Raw genomic sequence first — 23,673 nt, 5'->3', positions numbered from 1 at the left:
ATGGTGTAGACTCAGTCTGTCACACACTGGATGACAGTGATCGACAGGACACATGCAGTGAGGATGGTGTAGACTCAGTCTGTCACACACTGGATGACAATGATCGACAGGACACATGCAGTGAGGATGGCATAGACTCAGTCTGTCACACACTGGATGACAGTGATCGCAGGACACATGCAGTGAGGATGGCATAGACTCAGTCTGTCACACACTGGATGACAATGATCGACAGGACACATGCAGTGAGGATGGTGTAGACTCAGTCTGTCACACACTGGATGACAGTGATCGACAGGACACATGCAGTGAGGATGGTGTAGACTCAGTCTGTCACACACTGGATGACAATGATCGACAGGACACATGCAGTGAGGATGGCATAGACTCAGTCTGTCACACACTGGATGACAGTGATCGACAGGACACATGCAGTGAGGATGGCATAGACTCAGTCTGTCACACACTGGATGACAATGATCGACAGGACACATGCAGTGAGGATGGTGTAGACTCAGTCTGTCACACACTGGATGACAGTGATCGCAGGACACATGCAGTGAGGATGGCATAGACTCAGTCTGTCACACACTGGATGACAATGATCGACAGGACACATGCAGTGAGGATGGTGTAGACTCAGTCTGTCACACACTGGATGACAGTGATCGACAGGACACATGCAGTGAGGATGGTGTAGACTCAGTCTGTCACACACTGGATGACAATGATCGACAGGACACATGCAGTGAGGATGGCATAGACTCAGTCTGTCACACACTGGATGACAGTGATCGACAGGACACATGCAGTGAGGATGGTGTAGACTCAGTCTGTCACACACTGGATGACAATGATCGACAGGACACATGCAGTGAGGATGGCATAGACTCAGTCTGTCACACACTGGATGACAGTGATCGACAGGACACATGCAGTGAGGATGGCATAGACTCAGTCTGTCACACACTGGATGACAATGATCGACAGGACACATGCAGTGAGGATGGTGTAGACTCAGTCTGTCACACACTGGATGACAGTGATCGACAGGACACATGCAGTGAGGATGGCATAGACTCAGTCTGTCACACACTGGATGACAGTGATCGCAGGACACATGCAGTGAGGATGGCATAGACTCAGTCTGTCACACACTGGATGACAATGATCGACAGGACACATGCAGTGAGGATGGTGTAGACTCAGTCTGTCACACACTGGATGACAGTGATCTACAGGACACATGCAGTGAGGATGGCATAGACTCAGTCTGTCACACACTGGATGACAGTGATCGACAGGACACATGCAGTGAGGATGGTGTAGACTCAGTCTGTCACACACTGGATGACAGTGATCGACAGGACACATGCAGTGAGGATGGCATAGACTCAGTCTGTCACACACTGGATGACAGTGATCGACAGGACACATGCAGTGAGGATGGTGTAGACTCAGTCTGTCACACACTGGATGACAGTGATCGACAGGACACATGCAGTGAGGATGGTGTAGACTCAGTCTGTCACACACTGGATGACAGTGATCGACAGGACACATGCAGTGAGGATGGTGTAGACTCAGTCTGTCACACACTGGATGACAGTGATCGACAGGACACATACAGTGAGGATGGTGTAGACTCAGTCTGTCACACACTGGATGACAGTGATCTACAGGACACATGCAGTGAGGATGGTGTAGACTCAGTCTGTCACACACTGAATCACAGTGATAGAAGCAACTTCAACAAGAAAAAATAGTCAGTGAGATGGCAACAAAGTTAGTTTGAAGATATGAAATGATTTTGATGATGGCAGAGGGTTATTGTATTAATTAGGTCTTTCCAAATCATGTTTGTTTTATATAAAAAAGAAAATGTTTTATATGAAAAAGAAAACGATTTGTAGACAATTTTTTCAACATTTTACATTTTGAGGACTGGTTAAATAAAATCAATATCCTGATTTCATTTTGAAGTGAGGGTGTCTTTTGTATTCTTGCTTATTGAAAATGCATGCCTGTATGTTTACACTAGTGATCGCCAGAATCACTTCAATAAACTATTCTGGCAGTGGATATGTTTATCAGAAAAACTTCCCAACAGGTGCAAAAGTTGGAAATTCACGAAAATTAAGATGAAAAGGTTGCAGAATTTTGTTCAGAATGATAAAAAATTGGTTGCAAAATTTACAAGAATTGAATGCAGACATTTGATTTTTGGGTTGCCAAATACACTAGGAACTGTTAAGTAAGATTGGAGTGTCGGAGGGTATTGCCAAACCAGATGATTACAGCAGATTCATTGCTCAGATGATTGTTGCAAAGACTGTGACGAAAAGTGTCCTAGTTCCCATGATTTTTTATAAATGGAATTATTGCATGGTTAGATGTAGGACATTATAACTAAACAGTGATTGCAGTACATTAACATTTGTATGTACTCAGTAGCAGTCATTAGTGTTTAATGAACACCAAACATTGCATCCTATAAACAAACAATCTGACAAAAAATGTTGGACTGTTTGAAGTATTAAAACCAATCAAACTTGCAGCTTACATGTTACATATAACTGACATTTCTAGTCCGGTAAGAAATATGCTCATAGTTTAGTGTCAGGGGTTGATCTTCAATCTAACATCATGATCCCCACCTATAATCATGATGATTGGCTGTAGGTTCCTGAGCATGGGCAATGATACCCCAGCTGTAAAAATGTTTGCCACATGTCACCAGCCTGGGACCTCCATGTTCATGCCTTTGGCTACCCAAAATATTGCTGAGAGTCCTGTTGCCTTGGAATCAAATAGACCTGTGTGAATCCCTGAGTCATATTTCTACACCTATATTCGGGATGTAGTCTAAGGCAACACCGTTTGCTGTGCAGAGTTGCATGCCTGAAAAACTTACGATCATCAGTTTGAATCTGCTGATTATGTTTCGAGTGACCTGCATCACTTCTGGCTGTCCTCCAACGTCAAGCTGACATGCCACTGGAATACAGTTTAGAGTGGTAGTAAATTAAACTCACTAACTCCACACAAGTATGTTCAGTCCCCCATCTCTCACAGTGTACTCAATGTTGAATATAGATCCATACACTTGGCTTCGATCAGTGGACAGGAAATATGGATTGACCTTCAAATGTTGCTGCAATAAGACATGACGCCAGTAGCATTTGTATGTCAGATGTCAGTGCAGTATATGTGCAGAAATATGCAACGTCTGTGATGAAATGAGAACCGTGCCATTCTTTCATGCCAGGGTTTACCCACAGACAGATGCCATCTCTTTAACAACGTATCACCCAGTGCCAGGAATTTAGTCTCAGATTTTTTTATATCCTAAAAATGTGAGGAGTCTTGGTTTGTGTGATATTTTGAAGATGTGTTATGTAAATATATGCTGTTGACATTTTGAGATGTGTTCTCTTACTATGTCCTGTTCTGTACCTGGATCTATCACTGTGTAGAAACAGAGCCAGGATGACTTACAGTACTCAAGTATTTATACGTGTTTGAATATTTCCTATGCATGTACAGTTACATTTCTTATAAATTGTTAGAATAAATATGTTAAAGTTAGGTAAAGTAGTAAGTTTGTTTGTTTGTTTGTTGTTTAATGTCACACTCAGCAATATCCCAGCTGATGGTGGTCTGTAAATAATTGAGTCTGGATCGGACAATCCAGTGAGTAACATCATAAACATTGATTCACGCAATTAGGATATGATGACATGTTGGCCTCTTACGACAAGCATGTAGTCGCTTTTTAGGGCAAGCATGGGTTTGCTGAAGACCAATTCTATCCCACATCTTCATGGGTCTAAAGCAGTAGGTACTGAAAAGGGTCCACATACAGAAAATATAGTGTATAAACAACATTAATTTCCCAGAAGAACTTGTCTTGTCTCGTATGTGTATTGAGATGGTTTCATCACTTTGAGATGGGAAGATATACTTTTTTGTTATTTATTTTATTATATGTGATCGACTAGAACAATCATGAAACATGAGGCAGCACCATACAGACCACAGTGGAGGAACATAATGTAACGATGACACACACAAGCTATTAATGTGTTGCCTTGCATGTTTGCATCTTATTCAGTGAATGCCTAGCTTAATACCTCTAATGGGATTCTTGGTCAGAATAGGTACTCAGTCGCCAAGTTGTTTTTAGACTCCCATTTGAATTGAGTTGTCAGGAATTTATCTAGGCCTGCTGAGGCGCTGATAGCCCTGAGTCGATCTGCAGCAAATGTCAGTAAAAATTTCCAAAAGGGAATTAAAAAATTGCCAATTGATGTTTAAATAGTTATACGGCTTGGTGAAGTGACTTGTATATCACTGATAACAGGACCACTCGAGAGGTAGAGGCTTTAATGTTTAGTTCAACATTATTTCATTGAATACCATGTTAATACAATGTTAAAATACAATGTTAAAATACAATGTTAAGATACAATGTTAAAATACCTCTGAAATTAAGAAAATAGGAACTTGTCACAAGCTGCCATGACATGGATTGAATATTTGTGACTGCGTCAAATACAATTCACAATATTGTGGAATCAGTATTGGCATTACTACAACAGTTTTGCATGTATTTTCGAAATTTCATTTACATAAATTTTATGCTTGGTTTCCTTTCCATGTTTTTGCCTCAATCGTTCTAATTATCAATGGCAAAGAAGCCTATTTGTCTATTGCCGACATCATCTATTGCATGCAGAGAACATTATCAGCTCCGCATCATCTGTTGTCTGCTCACAGCTGAAATTCCTGCTTGCAATAAAGTTCTGCATGGATAGGATTGTATGGTAATACCAGGACTACAATTCCTGAAAAACACACCTCATGTGGAGTTGACATATGGTTTGATTTTTCGGCAAACATGCCCCTGTACATCCGTCCAAATTGAAAAGAAAAAAATAAGGGGTGAGGCGCAAAGGGGTTTAACGTCATGTTCAAGATTATTGCACTTATATAGCAATGTGTGTGTGTGTGTGCGGGTGCGTGGGTGTGCGTCCGCGTGTGCATGTGCGTGTGTGTGTGCGTGTGCGTGTGCGTGTGCGTGTGCGTGCTAGTTACTTGTCCGGACTAATGTCAATTTATAGTGCCAGCCCACTGAGATACAATGCTGTTGTTTCACATGAATACCCCATTCAGATGCAGTGTCTTGACTCTAAAAGACCAGTCATTGTTTTAGCCCCTTGAGGACAGATTTTTAAAATTTTATGTTTCATGGATTTATTCCAGCTTTTCCACACAAGATCGATTAAAATTAAAATTAAAATAAATGTCCAATTATTTATTTATTTATTTATATGAAAGTCATTCTGCTGTGGAGTTAAAACTGCAGCTGGTCTCTTGAATCACGGATAGTAGACATGGAATTTATATGAAATTATAACATTTTATCGTGTATAAAAGGGTCTATAATACTAGTGGGAGACATGATAAAAATGAATATTCTAATGTTTAGTTTATTTCTCACACTGAATGCTTTTCAGTAGGAGCAGTGGGCCTGTAAAATTAAAACAAAAAATGTGGCCTAATGCTGAGCGCCTGACAGGGTAACAACAAGTATCATCTTTTAACATCTTTTACAAAACTGAGAGGGTGCATATTAGATTCATGTCATGGAATTTTCATGTGAAAATTGTGGCTTTTCCCCAATCAAAAATCAACATTAGATTCATATTAAAAGGCCAGTCAATAAAATTCAACTGTAAAACCTTGATCTTACAATTCAATTGAAGCTGGTACATTTTTTCAGGTTAATGAATTCATTTGCAGTTTATCAACATGTCAAAGAATCTACTGACACAGTTGTGTTATGTCACAAAAGGTTTATAAGCCCAAGCCAGCCACTCACTCATTCAAAACCGGTATTATTTTAAGAACAGGGGAAATTATCCCTACAATAGTGAAGAAAATTGACAGCTACGTTTTGTTGAAGTGATAAATTCCCTGTACTCCCCATATGAATGTGCAGCAAATCAATCAAAACATCAGACAATATCTCTTAATTTGTGACATATTTATGATGATGGCTGCCTCATTATTCATATCTGATTCCAAAAACAAAAAGTATCAAACATGTCTGTGATAATGCAGCATAGCGCGCATGAAGCATGATCACAACGTTTTGACAGAAGAGCTTATATAAGTCCACAGCCACTGTCGATCAGGGTTTGCTGCAGCCGTAAACAGATTAGTTTACAGGGAAAACATAGAGGGATCTAACAGCCTAATCACATTGTAGGGTATGGCACTAGGCCAGGACTGCCAATATGGAGAACAGCTCGGTTGGAAAATAGAGGTGAAAATTACTGTTTGAATGCATACAAGTAGTCACACCCAAATACTTGTCATCATTACATATTTTGAGATTTAGTGTATCCGAGTGTTCTAAAACTGCCAAACATGCTGTAGCAATCTTGCATACCACTGATGTTTGTGATTGGTTGCTTGCCATCTTTTATATTAGGGGCCTGTCATCTATTATAGGATGGAGTAGGGAGTTGGAGAGAATTGGGTGGGTTACTGAAAAATGACCTGAGAAGGTCAATGAGAATTGTTTGGGAGGGCCATGAGTAAATGGGCACTTGTGGTTAAAATGTTATTAAGATTTGTTTTATTTTCCTGATTAAACTAAATTGGCAATTATTCATTCCTGGGATGGTGGAAATGAACGCAGTGGGTGGTCATGACAAAATGACATACATTTGGGGACGGTAATCTGTTTTTTGTACACGCATGGTTACAATGTCTGGTTGATGCCCACTATAGTATGTGACATGTCTGTTAAGTGCTTCCCTTAGACATACTGTGGGTGTCTGTCTGCATCTGTCATTGGCATTCTGTGCACTCAGTTGGATGACGAAGGAGCTGTATAGATGGTTTTATGTATAGCTGCTGTTGATGGTGAAATTGGCACCAGTAATCAGTTAATATGTTTTGTAGCAGGTCTTTTTCCTCAGTGGATTGATATTTTTATAAGCTTATAGAATGCATTTTAGTGAATGAGTGAGTGAGTATGTTTTTACACCGTTCTCAGCAATATTCCAGCAACATCATGTCGGGGGACACCAAAAATGGACTTCACACATTGTGCCCACGTGGGAAATCGAACCCAGGTTTTCCGCGTCATGAGGGAATGCTTTAACTACTCCACCTCCCCAAATGGTTTATAGAAAATGAATGATCAAATATCTGACAATATGAAATGTAAACGAAATGGAAGATTTTTTCAGCCATTTAAACATTAACTGTATGCCCCATGTAAAATCATAGGAAAGTTTTAAGCAAGATTGTAAGAGTTGTTTCCCTTTCTTTTTCTCTTGGCATGATGCTACTGACAATTGGACACATGATATTCTTCATTGTGATTTCACCATCTTGAAATTAATCTATGGTCCAAACTATATCATACACAGTCTGTGCCAAAACGTTTTGATACTACTAGTCTGAACGTAGCTCTTAGAATCATTTTCAGTAAAATTAAGCGTTGTCGTGTGGATAATTATCAGTTGAGCTTACAAGACCGACAGAATTTTAGTGGACAATTGAATTGTTTGATAGGCATTACTTCAGACAATTGGCTAAAGTCGCAGACTACATACACGTAATGATTGGTCATTTTTCCTTAGTATACTCAGTTGTATCAACACATAGAACTCAAACTCTGTGTTAAAGAATCGTATGCTCCACCATCTCCTGCATATTCCAATCTCCGTCTAGACGTGATAATTAGCACCATGTGTGACCATAGACATTGTCTGTGTATTTAGGGTGATCGTCAACTATTACATTGATTTTCATCATTAGATGTATGTAAATAGAGTGGGTTTTGAAAGACGTTTTTGAAACTTGCTTGTACTGCCAATTTGACTAAATGTAGTCCTCACTCATCGCTATCAAAGTATTGGGTTTGCTTCAATGAACAGGGAACACTATGATCCCACAACGACACTCATATGACAGTGTTACATTCTGGAAATACTTCTGAGGGTAGAAATTATGTATAAATACGATATTTGAGTGAACGGCCCCATTTATTTAATTTTTTTACGGCCATATGTATCTACAGAAATACCCACACATTGGGAAACCTCTATCTTCACTTACTAGAAACAGACAGTAACTGCATCAATGTATGGCGTTTACAAGTAGTTCCTGCCAGGTGACATCATTTGCATATTTATTAGATTGTGATACTAATTATTAGGAGAAGCTTATCGCATCAATAATACTACTCATTGTATGATAAACAGAGTTATCTCCTGTTTGCAGGTAGCAACAATGTTCCACGATGCTACCATCGGCAACGCCATCAATATTGTGATTGTCAGGATCATCTTGCTGGAGGAACCCCAGGTAAGTGGCACTACAGCACTCAGTCTATTGGCTTTACTAGACAGGAGTGGTTTCCCAGTGATCCATAATAATCAGCAACTGATTGATCGCCTTGCGCTGATGTGATGATCGTTTGTAGATACCCTCGGTTGATTAAAGACAATGAAATGATAACCAGACAGTCCTTGTCTGTATGATGACCAGAAATGACGAGACAGTCCTTGTCTATGTAATGACGGAACAGTCCTTGTCTGTATGATGACCAGACAGTCCTTGTCTGTATTATGAACAGAAATGACAAGACAGTCCTTGTCTACATCATGACCAGACAGTCCTTGTCAACATGATGAGTATTGATGACCAGACAGTCTTTCTCTACATGATGACCAGACAGTCCTTGTCTACATGATGACCAGACAGTCTTTCTCTACATGATGACCAGACAGTCCTTGTCTACATGATGACCAGACAGTCTTTCTCTACATGATGACCAGACAGTCCTTGTCTGTATGATGATGTTGATGATTTGTTTGCTGCAGGAGGACTTGACCATCATGCATCATGCCGACAAGACCCTCCGTAGTTTCTGTCAGTGGCAGAAGAAGATGAATTTCCGTGATGACGACCATCCCAACCATCACGATGTTGCTATTCTCCTCACCAGGTGATCATTTGTGTATCTTATGCTATAAGTAGAATAGCCATGTCTTCTAAACCACAAAAGCTTGAGTTCTGAAACCAAAAGGTAAACCTTTTTCCTGTTTTAAAAAGTCATTGCCTGAAAAGCAATTGGTTTTATTTTTTCAGCTTTGTGTTTGCAAGAAGCTTGCAAGGAGCAGTTTTCTTCCACACCTTACCAAATGGATTGGGTGGTTAGTTTCTGTGACTTGATTGATTGCGTGTCATCGTACCCCGAATGCATGGATCATTGCTCACAATATCAATCACTGGATTCTCTGGTAAAAACTAAAATATTTTCAGGCTGCTGACATATTGCTGGATTATTGCTGAGTGTGGCTTTAAAAGAACGAACAAACAAACAAAACAGTCAAAGCTTCCAAGTCATAATGTTATAACTGAAAGTTTAGGAGATCCCTCCATTACAATACTGTAGCAGAGAAACTCAAGAACATCACCACTCCACCCAACCCCCCACCTCACCCCCCACCTCACCCCCCACTCCAAGTTAACGCAAGTCTACAGGTAGGACAATGTGATATTTCAGACACAACATCTGTTCCCGAATGAACGAGCCATGCAGTACGCTGGGTCTGGCACAGGTCGCCGGCATGTGTCAACCTCATCGCACATGCAGCGTCAACGAGGACACCGGACTGGCACTCGCCTTCACCATCGCACACGAGCTCGGGCACAAGTAAACTACTAACAGTTTTTCTTTGATTAACATGTTAAGGCCATCACAAAACTTGTCACTGTTTTGGCAACACAATTCAGTTATAAGAAGTTAGGTGGGTAGGTTGTGATTTTTTTTGTATCCAGACCATTAAAAAAAATGGATGGACAGTCAGACAGGCGGATTACAAAACATCCCTCTGCATGTGTTGCTGGATTTTGGGGTGTATGTGAATTTTTTTATTGAAGCTGGCGAAAAAAAGAAATTCTGCAGGGTCAGATGGGTTTCCAGAAAGAGAGGCCTATTATCTATTGTTGCTGAATTAATATAAGTGCACCAAATGCAGAAATCAAAGTTTGAAAGATTCTACTCAAATTTTGATACTGGTATTCCTATATTGCAAAGATACACCAAACTGCTTACTTATAATCTGTATAAGAAGATTATTTGAATATCTCAATATCCCTTTCAAAAGTTTGAATTTGTACATAAAAGTAATTCATCTTAATATTTTTCTGCTGTTCTATTTTTAACTCAGAAATTCATTCATTGAATATTAATTCTTGTCACTCAGTTTCTTATGTTTTAAATTTAAAGTTAAACATGTGTTCATTATGCTTCAGTTTTGGTATGAAGCATGATGGGGTACACAACAAGTGTGAAGCACCCAAGGGGAAACAGTTTGTGATGGCGCCACATCTCATAGCAGACTCCACCCCCATGAGTTGGTCCAACTGTAGCAGACAGTCCATCACCCAGTTCCTCGAGTAAGTCATGCATTGCAAATAGTTGGGGCAGTGGTATTGTCCAATTGTCTGAGGTGTTGCAATTCACTGTGCAGAGCTGCTCCATTAGGAGAAATTGCCTGAAATCTATGTTGATAGGTTCAAATCCCAGATTCTCCCTGATCATGTTTCTAGGTTTTTCAATATCATTCCTGGGCTTGTGGATTTCACTAAAGTGGCAAAAATCCTGCATCACTTCAGGCTTTCCTCCCTCATTAACCTCACATGCTGTGACATAACTGGAATACTGTTAAAAGCAACATTTAAACTCACTCACTCAAGAGCATACACAGCTTTTTGACAAAAGGATGATGCATTTTGTAAAAAAAAATCCTGAACACATGGGCAGGAGATGTCAATCCGTTCTTGACTCCCAGGGTGGGCACCCACGATAGAGACTGCACGTGGCCTTCACCTTTGACTTTCGACTTGGCATATCTCCTTCAGTGACTAATGTCAACTGTAGTAGCGTGAGTGTTATGTGAACATTCAGCTGCTTTGCATTGATCCTCTGAATGAATCCATCAAAAGTTACCATAAAATGTATTTGCGTTTCTGTTTTTGGGACTATAGTATGATAAATATCCATTTGATACCACAGCTTATTTTCAGAAATGACGTTTATGTCTCCATATCTCATTATCACTAACCTAGCACAGAATTTCTCTTGCACATGAGCTTGAAATCAAATGCCAATACAAATAACAACAGAACCATGGAATATGAATGCCATTGCATAATAAAAACATCAGGACTTCACAACAAGAAAGCTCTTGGAAGCCATAAAAATGCATGCCACAAACCTTTGATCAACAGAGATCAAGAGTATTACATCCCATCTGCCTGTGAAGATCTAATCAAGCAATAGACTCTTTTTTAATTAGTATCAGCTTCATCATCTTTTTTAATTATGATCCAATCAGCGTTTCAACTTTTTATTCCTTGGTGTACATCATGTACATCTGCTACTTGTTATCTATACTTGTTGTTGGTAATGTTATCTACTGCTTGTCACAACATATCATGTTTATGTATCTCTCATCACATGGTGGTAGCTCTCGAGCTTGATAACGGTGTAAGAATCTGCATCGCAATGTCACTAAATGCAAAAAGTTGTTATCCATTAAGTTGTATTGTTTCTTATTGGGCCAATGGTTGCAGATAGATACATTTCCCTTCAAGACATAATGCCTACATACATTTCACCAGCATCTATATTACACTTCCCATAACACTTTACTCACAAATACTGATCATCTTCTTTTCCTAGCCCTTTTCTCCCAAATTTGTTTTGATTAATCATATAAGACACATTCCACTACATATGGGAAAAATAACTTGAGCAGGAAGTAAGGTGAGGTGAGGTGAGGTGAAATGGGGTTCAACGTCGTGTCCAAGACTATTGCACTTATATAGCGACATGCATGTACGTGTGTGTGTTTGTGTGGCTGCTTGTACTAGTCCGGACTGATGAGCAGGAGGTATAATGTCAAACGTCTTATCTTATCGTGGAAATAGCATAATTTTAATGTTGTGCTGTAACCAGTAACAATTACTGAACATATGACATACTGCAACCACAACTGCACTGTATATTTATTGTTACTGCAGTAGCAGAAGCCTCATTATAGTTAAACGCCCACTCCCATTTTAAGGAAAGGAACAAACCGGCAGTTTACACCCATCCCCTTCTTACACTCACATGTCTGAAAGTAGTTTGTGTTCCGTTCTCCCAAGCACCCATCTCCTCTGAAGTGGTTCTGTTTGTTCATCCCATAGCTTTTCATTAGTGAGTGAATAGGTTTTATGCCACTGACAGGGGCACCAAAAATGGGCTTGATGCATTGTTGAAAGATATGATACTCTTCCAGATGTATACTTCCCAGGGAGTTAGCAAGGTGATGTGGTTGAATGCTTGTCATCATACCCTGACCACATGGGTGGTTGCTCATACTATCAATCACTGGATTGTCTGTTCCAGATTTGATTTTTTTACAGGTCGCCATTTTATTGTTGGATTATTGTTGAGTGCAGTATTATACAATAAACAAAGAAAACAAATAAAAGCTTGAATATTGCTGATTTTGGCACAAAGCAACTTTGTGACACAAAGACAAAATTAAAGCTGGAATATTCCTAAGTGTGTCATTAAACAACAAACAAGCAAGACAAACAAAGCTGAAGTTTTTCTGAATGCTACATAAACTAACTCATTTAATGGTTTGTATGTGACTATCTACTCTGTGTTTGTGCAGTCGTCAGTGGGGTTACTGCTTGGATGACGAGCCTGGACATCACCCAGATTTCAAGTTCCCCTCCCAGCCAGCAGGGATCATGTACGACACTGACCATCAGTGCCGGCTGCAGTATGGGCGCGATGCTGCGCTGTGTGAAGGCATTGAGGTCATCGAGGTAGGAGAGCTGCCCATGCTGATGCACCAACCCATCTCCTCTTCCCCCCCCCCTCCGAAATACATGTAACATTTTTTCATGCCCCCACTCTATAACAATCTGTTTTTTTTAATGTGTTAAGTTCTTATAATAATGTTAATCATTACCCTTTGTTTGTTTAGTTAAACCTGAAAGTGACTCAGTTTTCTGTTTTCATTATTTTAATGTATGTTGTAACATGCTTGTTATCAGAATGTGTGCAACACCCTGTGGTGCCGTGTTGACAACAAGTGCTCCACCAAACTCCAGGCAGCGGCTGAGGGCACCATATGTGGAACTAACAAGGTGACGACTGGGAATAGACACCTACCCTTCATCCTTGAGTAGACGCCTGACTTGAATACAAACACTGGGTCAAATTGGGTTGAAATTTGGATAGTGAAACGTTTATCTCAAAATATAAACCAAAGAGAAAATAGATTAAAATTGAATCCAACTCAAGTCTAGATTTCCCCAGCTGTGCATTTGGTAATATTTTGAGGTTAGTTGATGTAAGTTTAGAACAGTACACCATTTTACTTAAACGTTCAAGGGAATATTTATATGCAAATGAAGTATGTATACAATGCAACACATACTTTAAAAAAAATAACAAACCGCATTTGTGGCTGTTACGAAACATATCCTACAAAACAGGCTCTTAAACAGCACTCTTAGTCGTAAGGCTTTCTTGGTAATATGAAATGAGTGTGCAATGATATGAAATGTGACGATCCTTCCATTTGTTTTTCAGTGGTGTTATGGTGGCCGATGTGTGGAGATTGGCGAGCGTCCCCAGGCCATCAACGGGGAGTGGGGTCAGTGGGAAGGATGGACGGACTGCACCCGGTCCTGTGGGGCGGGGATCTCCTACTCTGAACGACACTGTGATAACCCACCGTAGGTTTTAGCTTATACACAGTCAGGTCATCATGTGGACTGTATACAAAGTATTGTTTGTCACACCAGGGGCCCGTGTTTGATTCACCAAATGTGTAAAGTCCATTTCTGATGTTCCCTGCAATGATATTGTGGAATATTGTTAAAAGTGGCATACACTCATGAAAAGGGATTTAAAGTTTCTTTATTTGGCTAACATATTACGGTCATGATATGATTTGTATATACCTTGCTGAAATCCTGGCCGGGATACGTCATAAAGTGTATGGGTGTTACACCAAGTGTAATATTATGGTTAATCATTTCAACCTCTTATCTATAATAAAATCTCATTCAAATTTAACTAATTACAGAAAATTCTTAAAATCTTCTTCAAAATCAAATAATCTAGATTTCTGTAATGAAGCCTTAAGAACGCCAGCAGCTTTGAGTTCATTGAAAGCCTTATGACTGACTCATATTCACCTTAGAAGTCTTTCCTCAACACCCTTTTAAAAGCCCTTTTTGTTGTTTTTCACAATAAAGGGTACAAAATGCTGAAGTAATCAACAAGTTGGTTCATTTCTACATTCTATAACTCACTGTTGGCACATTTACTAGGAAAGATCTTTACATCTGTAAATTTAGAGAACATATTACTCGGGATCAAATCTTCATTCGTTCTGGAACTAAGATACATTTATCTCTGTCTAACTTCAAGGCCATCCCATGGTGGAAGATACTGTATTGGAGAGAGGAAAAGATATCGTATTTGCAAGACTGATGTAAGTAGTACACATACATTAACTTGTTTAATCCCATATATTGGTTATTTTTGAAAATTGTTCTTCATAATCTCTAATCACATAAGATTTTCAAAGTATGCTTCAGTGAATTTGTGTTACTATTTCAATGTTACAATGTAAGTGTGTGACTGTACACTGTATTACAATGTAAATTTGTGACTGTACGCAGTATTACAGTGTTAATGTGTAACTGTATACAGTTTTACAATATTAATGTGTGACTGTATACTTTATTACTATGTTAATGTGTGACTGTACACATTATTACAGTGTTAATGTGTGATTGTACACTATATTACAATGTTAATGTGTGACTGTACTCTGTATTACAATGTTAATGTGTGACTGGACACTATATTATTATGTTAATGTGTGACTGTACACAATATTACAATGTTAATGTGTGACTGTACTCTGTATTACAATGTTAATGTGTGACTGGACACTATATTATTATGTTAATGTGTGACTGTACACAATATTACAATGTTAATGTGTGACTGAACACAATATTACAATGTTAATGTGTGACTGTACTCTGTATTACAATGTTAATGTGTGACTGTACACAATATTACAGTGATGTGTGACTGTACACATTATTACAGTGTTAATGTGTGACTGTACACTATATTACTATGTTAATGTGTGACTGTATACTGTATTACAATGTAAGTGTGTGAATGTACGCATTACAATGTTAAAGTGTGACTGTACACTATATTACAGTGTTAATGTGTGACTGTACACATTATTACAGTGTTAATGTGTGACTGTACACTATATTACAGTGTTAATGTGTGACTGTACACATTATTACAGTGTTAATGTGTGACTGTACACTATATTACAGTGTTGAATTGTGACTGTACACTATATTACAGTGTTGAATTGTGACTGTACACTATATTACAGTGTTAATGTGTGACTGTACTCTATATTACAGTGTTAATGTGTGACTGTACACTATATTACAGTGTTGAATTGTGACTGTACACATTATTACAGTGTTAATGTGTGACTGTTTACTCTATTACAATGAAAGTGTGTGACTGTACACTGTAGTACAGTGTTAATGTGCGACTATACTGTATTACAATGTTAATTTGTTTATTACAGTGTAAATGTGTGTTATTTCTCCATACAGTGTATTACATTGTAAATGTCTGTCTCTCAAAGCCATGCCCGGATGATGCTCCCAGCTTCCGTCACGTACAGTGTTCAGAGTTCAACCGCATCCCATACAAGGACGGTCTACATGAGTGGGAGCCAGTGCTGACACCACGTACGTACAGTAGACAGTTACACCATTGTTTGTTTGGATATACAGTTACAGGTGTTCATATCTAACACAGGTCGAGCCAGATTGTGGGCAGGTCAGTGGCATCTGCTCTTTTAACAGACACCTTACGTGTCACTTCCCCTATCATGTGTGTATTGGTTCTCTTGGTGATTGTGCACATCCACATATCGCCCTCAAGAACATCCTGGATCTGCCACAACACTGGTGAGAAACATTGTATGGGGGATATTGAGGGAAGCAGACATAAAATATCATTTAGTCCCAGGTAATGAGGTGGGAAGCAGTTCAGCTGGTCAGACTGAGAAATACTATATTACACTCTGTGTTTCATATTTCATGCTGGTAGAATGGTTATTAAAACTAATGGTACTTTTAACAATTTTATAATTGATGGGATAAAAAGTAAATGGAAACAGTGTGCCTAAGTCATTTTAGGCAACCATGCATTATATTAAAGATCCTTGGTGAGCACCATACCCATGCTTATGGGTTTCACTATACTGATATACCTTGGATACTATTCAAAACCACATGCTTCACTACATCACTTTTAATATCATCTGTCTAAAGTCTAGTTTTAGGTGAAAGGGTCTACAGTAACAGTTATCTATGTTTTTTGTCATTTCTTGATCACAAAATGAATTTATTTTAGGAGTTAAATTTCAACAGAGTTGACCTATTGTTTCAGACACTCCCTGCCAACTGCATTGTAAACCTGTAGATAAGTTCTTCTCAGTCATGCTGAAGGACATGCTTACTGATGGCACACCTTGCATCCCTGGTGGGCGGAACATGTGCATCAGTGGGCGCTGTCGGGTAGGTGCTGCTCCAGGCTCTTCTTGGTTAGCAATCATGTGATGATCCTGCTTGGGAATTCTGGTTCTCTGTGGGAATACCAGGGCAGATTAGGTCCCCAGTACTGCATACATGTTTCTGTGTGGAGATTCCAGGGCAGAATAGGTCCCCAGTACTGCATACATGTTTCTGTGTGGAGATTCCAGGGCAGAATAGGTCCCCAGTACCGCATACTTGTTTCTGTGTGGAGATTCCAGGGCAGAATAGGTCCCCAGTACCGCATACGTGTTTCTCTGCGGGAATTCCATGGCAGAATAGGTCCCCAGTTCTGCATACATGTTTCTGTGTGGAGATTCCATGGCAGAATAGGTCCCCAGTACTGCATACTTGTTTCTGAGTGGAGATTCCAGGGCAGAATAGGTCTCCAGTACACCATACTTGTTTCCTTGTGGGGATTATTCTAGTTATGTAATATTTGGTGCTAGGCTATTAAAGTAAAATTCTTGGTCATTGGTAAAACAATCAGCAGTGATAGATTTTTTTTATTATAATATTTTTAACACCATGTGCTTTGTGCATGCTGATCCCTAAATAACAGACCCGTGAAGATCTGGGGTAGAATAGGTCTTCAGCAACCCATGCTTGCTGTAAAAGGCGACTATACTTGTCGTAAGAGGCGACTAAGGGATCGGGTTGTCAGGTTCGCTGACTTGGTTGATGCATATCATTGATCCAAATTGCGTGGATGAGTGCTCATGATATTGATCACTGGATTGTCTGGTCCAGACTTGATTACTTACAGACCACCATCATATAGCTGGAATATTGCTGAGTGCGGTGTTAGACAACAAACCAACCAACCAACCAACCCTAAATAACAAAGACAATGCCTCAGAAGTACTGAACCAGTTGTTTCATGTACATTGTTATAGGCCATGTTATATGCTTACAGGTTTCAACTTAATTTCCAGGTCTTGAAGTAAAAGTACAAATAAAATGAATGTTCAAAAGCATCCTGATGATATGTGTGTTTGCCCTTCAGCACGTTGGCTGTGACTGGATCATTGACTCCAGTGCTGTTGAGGACCGATGTGGGGTCTGCTATGGAGATGGGTCTACCTGCAAGACGGTCAAGAAACAGTTCAATGAAACAGATAAATTAGGTAAATATAACCTTAAATTTCTTCATAGTTCCACACTTCTTGTGGAATTTCATGACTAACATTCTTATTTCTACTACTATTGGTGTGGTGAGTTGACAGGAGCAATGAGGAACATTTCAGCTGATCATGACAAGTAAATTAATCTGTAAAACATTAAGGTGTAACCAATTCTACATATCAACAAATCTACAAGTACTAAAGCATCTCTAATTTGGGGGGTTGAGATATTTCACATGATGAACAAACATCTTATTTGTTTACAGTTTAAGGCGTTTACAGCATATCAAGTACAGCTATAACAAAATACCTATTTCTTAGAAAAATATGAAAAATGGTATGCACATCATTTGCGAGATGCTTATTTCTGTCAAAATGTACAAACAGTCATACACAGCTTTTATTAATTGTTATCACAATTTACTCCAGGCTACTTAGAAGCGAAGGGTATCTTTACTGCCATGTGAAGTCATGATATCTCAATTTACTCTAGGCTACGTAGAAGCAAGGGTATCTTTACTGCCATGTAATGTCATGATATCTCAATTTTCTCTAGGCTACGTAGAAGCGAGGGGTATATTTACAGCCATATAATGTCATGATATCTCAATTCACTCCTGGCTACGTAGAAGCGAAGGGTATCTTTACTGCCATATAATGTCATGATATCTCAATTAACTTTAGGCTACGTAGAAGTGAGGGGTATCTTTACAGCCATAGAATGTCATGATATATAAATTTATTCCTGGCTACGTAGAGGCAAGGGGTATCTTTACAGCCATATAATGTCATGATATCTCAATTAACTCCAGGCTACGTAGAAGCGAAGGGCATCTTTACAGCCATATATTATCATGATATATAAATTTACTCCAGGCTACGTAGAAAGGAAGGGTATCCTTACAGCCATATAATATCAGGATATATCTACTCCAGGCTATGTAGAAAGGAAGGGTATCTTTACAGACATATACTGTCAGGATATATCTACTCCAGGCTACATAGAAAGGACGGGTATCTTTACAGACATATAATGTCAGGATATATCTACTCCAGGCTACGTAGAAAAGAAGGGTATCTTTACAGACATATAATGTCAGGATATATACTCCAGGCTATGTAGAAAGGAAGGGTATCTTTACAGCCATATAATGTCAGGATATATCTACTCCAGGCTACATAGAAAGGAAGGGTATCTTTACAGACATATAATGTCAGGATATATCTATTCCAGGCTACGTAGAAAGGAAGGGTATCTTTACAGCCATATAATGTCTCGATATGTCTACTCCAGGCTACATAGAAGCAAGGGGTATCTTTACAGACATATAATGTCTCGATATGTCTACTCCAGGCTACGTAGAAGCAACGGTGATCCCGGTGGGTGCACGTAATATCCGAGTAGAGGAAGTAGCTGCTGCCAACAACTTCTTGGCTCTGAAGGACCAGCAGGGGAAGTACTTCCTCAATGGTCACTGGTTCATCCAGTGGAGCGGGGACTATGAGGCCGCTGGCACCATCATCCAGTACCGAAGGCACGGCAACAAGGAACACTTCAAGGCAGCAGGGCCACTCAAGGAACCGCTGCACATCATGGTAGGTTTGCACACACTGAAAAGGAGATATGCTGGTCTGAACTTTCAGTATTATGTATAGTCTGGAATACAATGCACGCACGCACATTGAGACGCCCAACGCTAACACCGTATTCGTGCGTGCGTGATTCCCGTGCACCCTTTCGAGTTGTGTTGATTGGTTCAACTGTGTCATATGGCCCTTTGACGCAGGGGTAGCATTATGCAGATGGCTGTTTCAATGAATGCTCGTTCCACCTGTGACGAAAAGGTCTTGTTGTTGATGAAATATAGTGATAGCTAAATAGACAGATTTCTTATTCATGCACCGATTGTCTTTAAATGTAATATCCAGTTATGTATGACTGTTTAATAATCTCATACCAACTTTGACTCGAGTAGGTCAGATAGTTTTTCACATATTGTAGTAAACGTCGGTTCCTTGAATTACCTTCCAGACTTTACATGGAACCTTCTCATATTGTGTCTGGTCTCTCTTGAAACCGCCTCTAAAGAATGTGTCAGTTGAAATTTTGTGTGGTTGTTTCTCTCAAAATGCATTTTTGGCTCTGTTTTTGGAAATTGTATCACATGAGCAACATATTCTCCTTAGAGGTGAGGTCAAATGGGGTTTAACATCGCGTTCAAGATTATTGCACTGATATAATAACGGGCATGCACGTGTCTGTGTGTCTGGCTGCTTGTACTAGTCCAGACTAATTTTATAGTAACTATTCCTTGTTTTACCCCTTTAATGCCATGTGCCAGACAGGGTAAAAACAAATACTATCCATTTACGTCTGTTGATATGACACCTACCTCACTTCGGGAAGATGCTTTACCAGTAGCCCATGAAGGCAGTTTATGAGGCTCAGAGTTGAAATTTTGTGTAAAGTAAAGTTGACTTTTGTATATTGCAACAATGTTCTACATTCATTCTTGAGGATTAAGAAACATTGCCGATAGTTTGTTCATATTCATTAATATTTTTGTCCTCAGTTCTTATACAGGAAATATTTAGGTTAGCTATTAATGCTGACAGCAACTTTTTTGAAGTGTCTCTCTTGTCTGTTTATCTGGGTGCCATGGCACTGTTTTTTCTATATTCAACTCAAGTCTGAACCATTTATGGTTGAAACCTTATAGTGACCGTGATGCTATGTGGTTTGACATAAAGACAAAGAGAACTGTGTGGATCAGATGCTCAAACATGTGATATTACCATCTGAAGTCAGAATTCTGTCTTTATGATTGCTGTGATTATGCTGTTTTGATGTCAACCATGTGTCTTTGAGAAGTGTCAACAATTTGGAATATGCCTTCCACAGCAAAGAAAAGTCTTTTCAATCATTTCTGTCATTCTTCCATTGCATGCCTGGATTCCTGACTGTCAACATGGTCAAGGTTTTATTATTAAGTCATGACTTCTATCAACATGCATAATTATTATCCCCAATATTAGTTATGGTACTTATATCACAGACTCTGTCATTGGAGATAAAAACAGCAAAATGTGCTTTCTTTATACGGTTAAAGCATACATGCATCTCCTCTTTTTGAAACACACTAAACATATCATGCATTTGGAAACTATATTATGTTTATAGGTCATTAGGTGTACTAAAATTAGATGTATAACAACACTTAAATACATTTGGTGAAATAATTTCACAAAAGAGTTAATAGAATGTGAATTGCCAAATCACAAAATACACACTTCCTTTCTCCAAGCTGTATCCAGGCTTGTTATGGGTACCGTAACAGTTTTCTGTCTCCTCTCCAGCTCCTACTGCAGACAACCAACCCAGGTGTAGTGTATGAGTACACGGTGCCCAAGGAGAATGCAACAGACAATCGCTCACCGGAGTTCCGCTGGGAGTTCTCTGATTGGTCGCACTGCACTGTGTCGTGTGGTGGAGGTAAGGACCAATCACATTGCGTTACATATCATCTTGAGACGGCGGGACCAGATTAATAAGCAATTAAGATGATCCATGTAGACCATGTTCCATAGTAGACATTTCTGTGAAACTATTACAACAATATGTATCTGATTAAATGGGAGGATGGCTGAATGAGAATTCAGTAGACACATGAGGCCACATTATTTTATGTTAGGTCAAAATAAAAATAAAATATATTTGTGTTGCTCATATTTCTCAACTGCCAAGCAAAAGAAAGTATACATTTAAAAACTGGATTTGACATACAAATGTTATCAAAATGTTACTAGGCAGGAGACTGTCACTGAAACACTGCAAACTTAAGGTCCAAAACAGAACTATGATACCGGTGTCTCCATTGAATAACCAGTTCTTGTTTATTTCATTTTTAGCCATTATCAAACAAGAGTGCATACTTTTTGCTAAGCAGTTTATTTTATTTGCTATTAAGCTTTTGGCATTGGTCAATACTATTTTTAGTAATTTTACTATAATATACTTCAGTCAATGCTTTTGATTAATTGTTAACTTACTTTAATTTAATTTAATTTTGTATGACTTCACGCAGTTAATCTAGTCAGCTGTTAGGGACATATAAGTAACATTAAAGTAATATTACTTTATATTTTGATTGTGGCATTTTGGTCTGGCTGGTCGAATCCATAACTGCAAGTGATGTGTCCTTTGACATGTGCTGTTCACAGGTACCAAGAGGTCGCAGGTGGTGTGTGTGGAGAAGGAGGCGGGTGTTGTTGATGAGATGTACTGTAATGCCTCCTCCAAGCCAGATGACAAGCTCCGCAGCTGCAACAGCCACCTGTGTCCAGCCAGGTAAGGGAGTTAGTTACAGACTGTTGTGTAATGCTGATGTCAGCAATATTCCAGACATGTCACAGCAGTCTGTGTGATCAAGTCTGGCCCAATGTCGTACAAAATCCGTTTCATGATCACATCAGCTCAGTTAATCCATTGTTGGAATGGTGTCATTTGTGATGACTTGAACAATGGCTGACAATATCTTTAATCATGTGCAATAATGCTTTGATGACACTTTGGTATGGGTCGCTTCGCAAACAATAAAAACAGTTGAATAATTGGCATGAACTAGTGTTCAATTTTCTACATGTTTTTACTCATGGTTATATTAGTAATTTTCTTATGTACATATTATAATATTTTAATGTCATATATTTTCTTTTTTCCCTATTTAAGTGCTAATCAGTTCTGCAATATGAATTTCCCTTGGGAAAGTCTTATGTTATAATGTTCAGTGAGGATTACTGAAACTAATTGCCCTGCTATCCTTTCCCCTTATTCTAATATTATGTCTGACCCTTGAAGAACCGGGGTAGAATAGGTCTTCAGCAACCCATGCTTGCTGTAAAAGGCAACCATGCTTGTCATAAGAGGCGACTAACGGGATTGGGTGGTCAGGCTCGCTGACTTGGTTGAAGCATGTCATCGATCCCAATTGCGTGGATCAATGCTCATGATATCAATCACTGGATTGTCAGGTCAAGACTCGATTATTTACAGACCACCGTCATATAGCTAGAATATTGCTAAGTGCGACATAAAAACAACAACCAACCAACCAACCAATATTATGTCTTAGTCTTTGAGATTCCTAAATACAAGAACAGTAAGCTAAGTGGAGACTTGAGACTTCCTGACATGGAGTTATCACTTAACAATGTAACTTTATCGTCATGTCACTCATCTTCAGATTTGGATGACTCACTATTGTTTCAATGGTCTCAGAACTTTTCAGTTTTCACTGTACACACAGTATTTCAAATTGAGACCGGCCCTACTTGACACGAAAGAGTACCTAGGCCTAGACATGTGTATATTAAAGTTGTAGCAATATCATTCGGGGTACATGTGGTTTTATGAGTCCTGCATTAGGTTTTATACCACAAACACTTTTACCTGAGCATTTAACTCCTTTAAAGCATTACATGTAGACTTAATATGTTGTAATGTTTGATGTTTGTTTTTTCAAGATGGTGGACAGGTCCATGGCAGCACTGTTCAGTAACATGTGGAAAGAATGGCATCCATCGCCGCACTGTGATCTGTGTGCGGAGTCTGGGCCCTGATGAGCAGATTGCTCTGGAGGATGAACCGTGTAAAGGCTTGAACAAACCCACAGAGGTTGAGCCCTGTCGACACAAGGACCCTTGTCCAGGGGACGTAGACTGGCTGCATTCAGAGTGGTCCAAGGTGAGTGGGGAAGGGTTGTCAGTGAAACTGCCAGTCTATCTCATTCAATTC

At 39.3% G+C, this 23,673-nt stretch overlaps 1 protein-coding gene across 1 annotated transcript in view; it reads left to right on the top strand.

Moving 5' to 3' along the window:
- The window catches only part of LOC139453297 (A disintegrin and metalloproteinase with thrombospondin motifs 12-like), a 139,045-nt gene that overhangs the window by 101,976 nt on the left and 13,396 nt on the right, over positions 1–23,673 (top strand). The window contains exons 5-19 of the mRNA XM_071235138.1: positions 8,305–8,388; positions 8,907–9,031; positions 9,593–9,742; positions 10,345–10,488; positions 12,762–12,918; positions 13,150–13,242; positions 13,691–13,836; positions 14,537–14,600; positions 15,801–15,906; positions 16,613–16,740; positions 17,762–17,882; positions 19,234–19,475; positions 21,237–21,372; positions 22,101–22,227; positions 23,403–23,622. Coding sequence (XP_071091239.1) covers positions 8,305–8,388; positions 8,907–9,031; positions 9,593–9,742; positions 10,345–10,488; positions 12,762–12,918; positions 13,150–13,242; positions 13,691–13,836; positions 14,537–14,600; positions 15,801–15,906; positions 16,613–16,740; positions 17,762–17,882; positions 19,234–19,475; positions 21,237–21,372; positions 22,101–22,227; positions 23,403–23,622 — 2,043 coding nt within the window. The remainder of the gene's footprint in view (positions 1–8,304; positions 8,389–8,906; positions 9,032–9,592; positions 9,743–10,344; positions 10,489–12,761; positions 12,919–13,149; positions 13,243–13,690; positions 13,837–14,536; positions 14,601–15,800; positions 15,907–16,612; positions 16,741–17,761; positions 17,883–19,233; positions 19,476–21,236; positions 21,373–22,100; positions 22,228–23,402; positions 23,623–23,673) is intronic.

The sequence above is a fragment of the Haliotis cracherodii genome, unplaced genomic scaffold (assembly GCF_022045235.1).
Source record: "Haliotis cracherodii isolate W230 unplaced genomic scaffold, xgHalCrac1.p SCAF_1, whole genome shotgun sequence".
Taxonomy (NCBI): Eukaryota; Metazoa; Mollusca; class Gastropoda; order Lepetellida; family Haliotidae; genus Haliotis; species Haliotis cracherodii.
The sequence above is the reverse complement of the archived record's forward strand: the minus strand, read 5'-3'. Positions and strand labels throughout refer to the sequence as shown.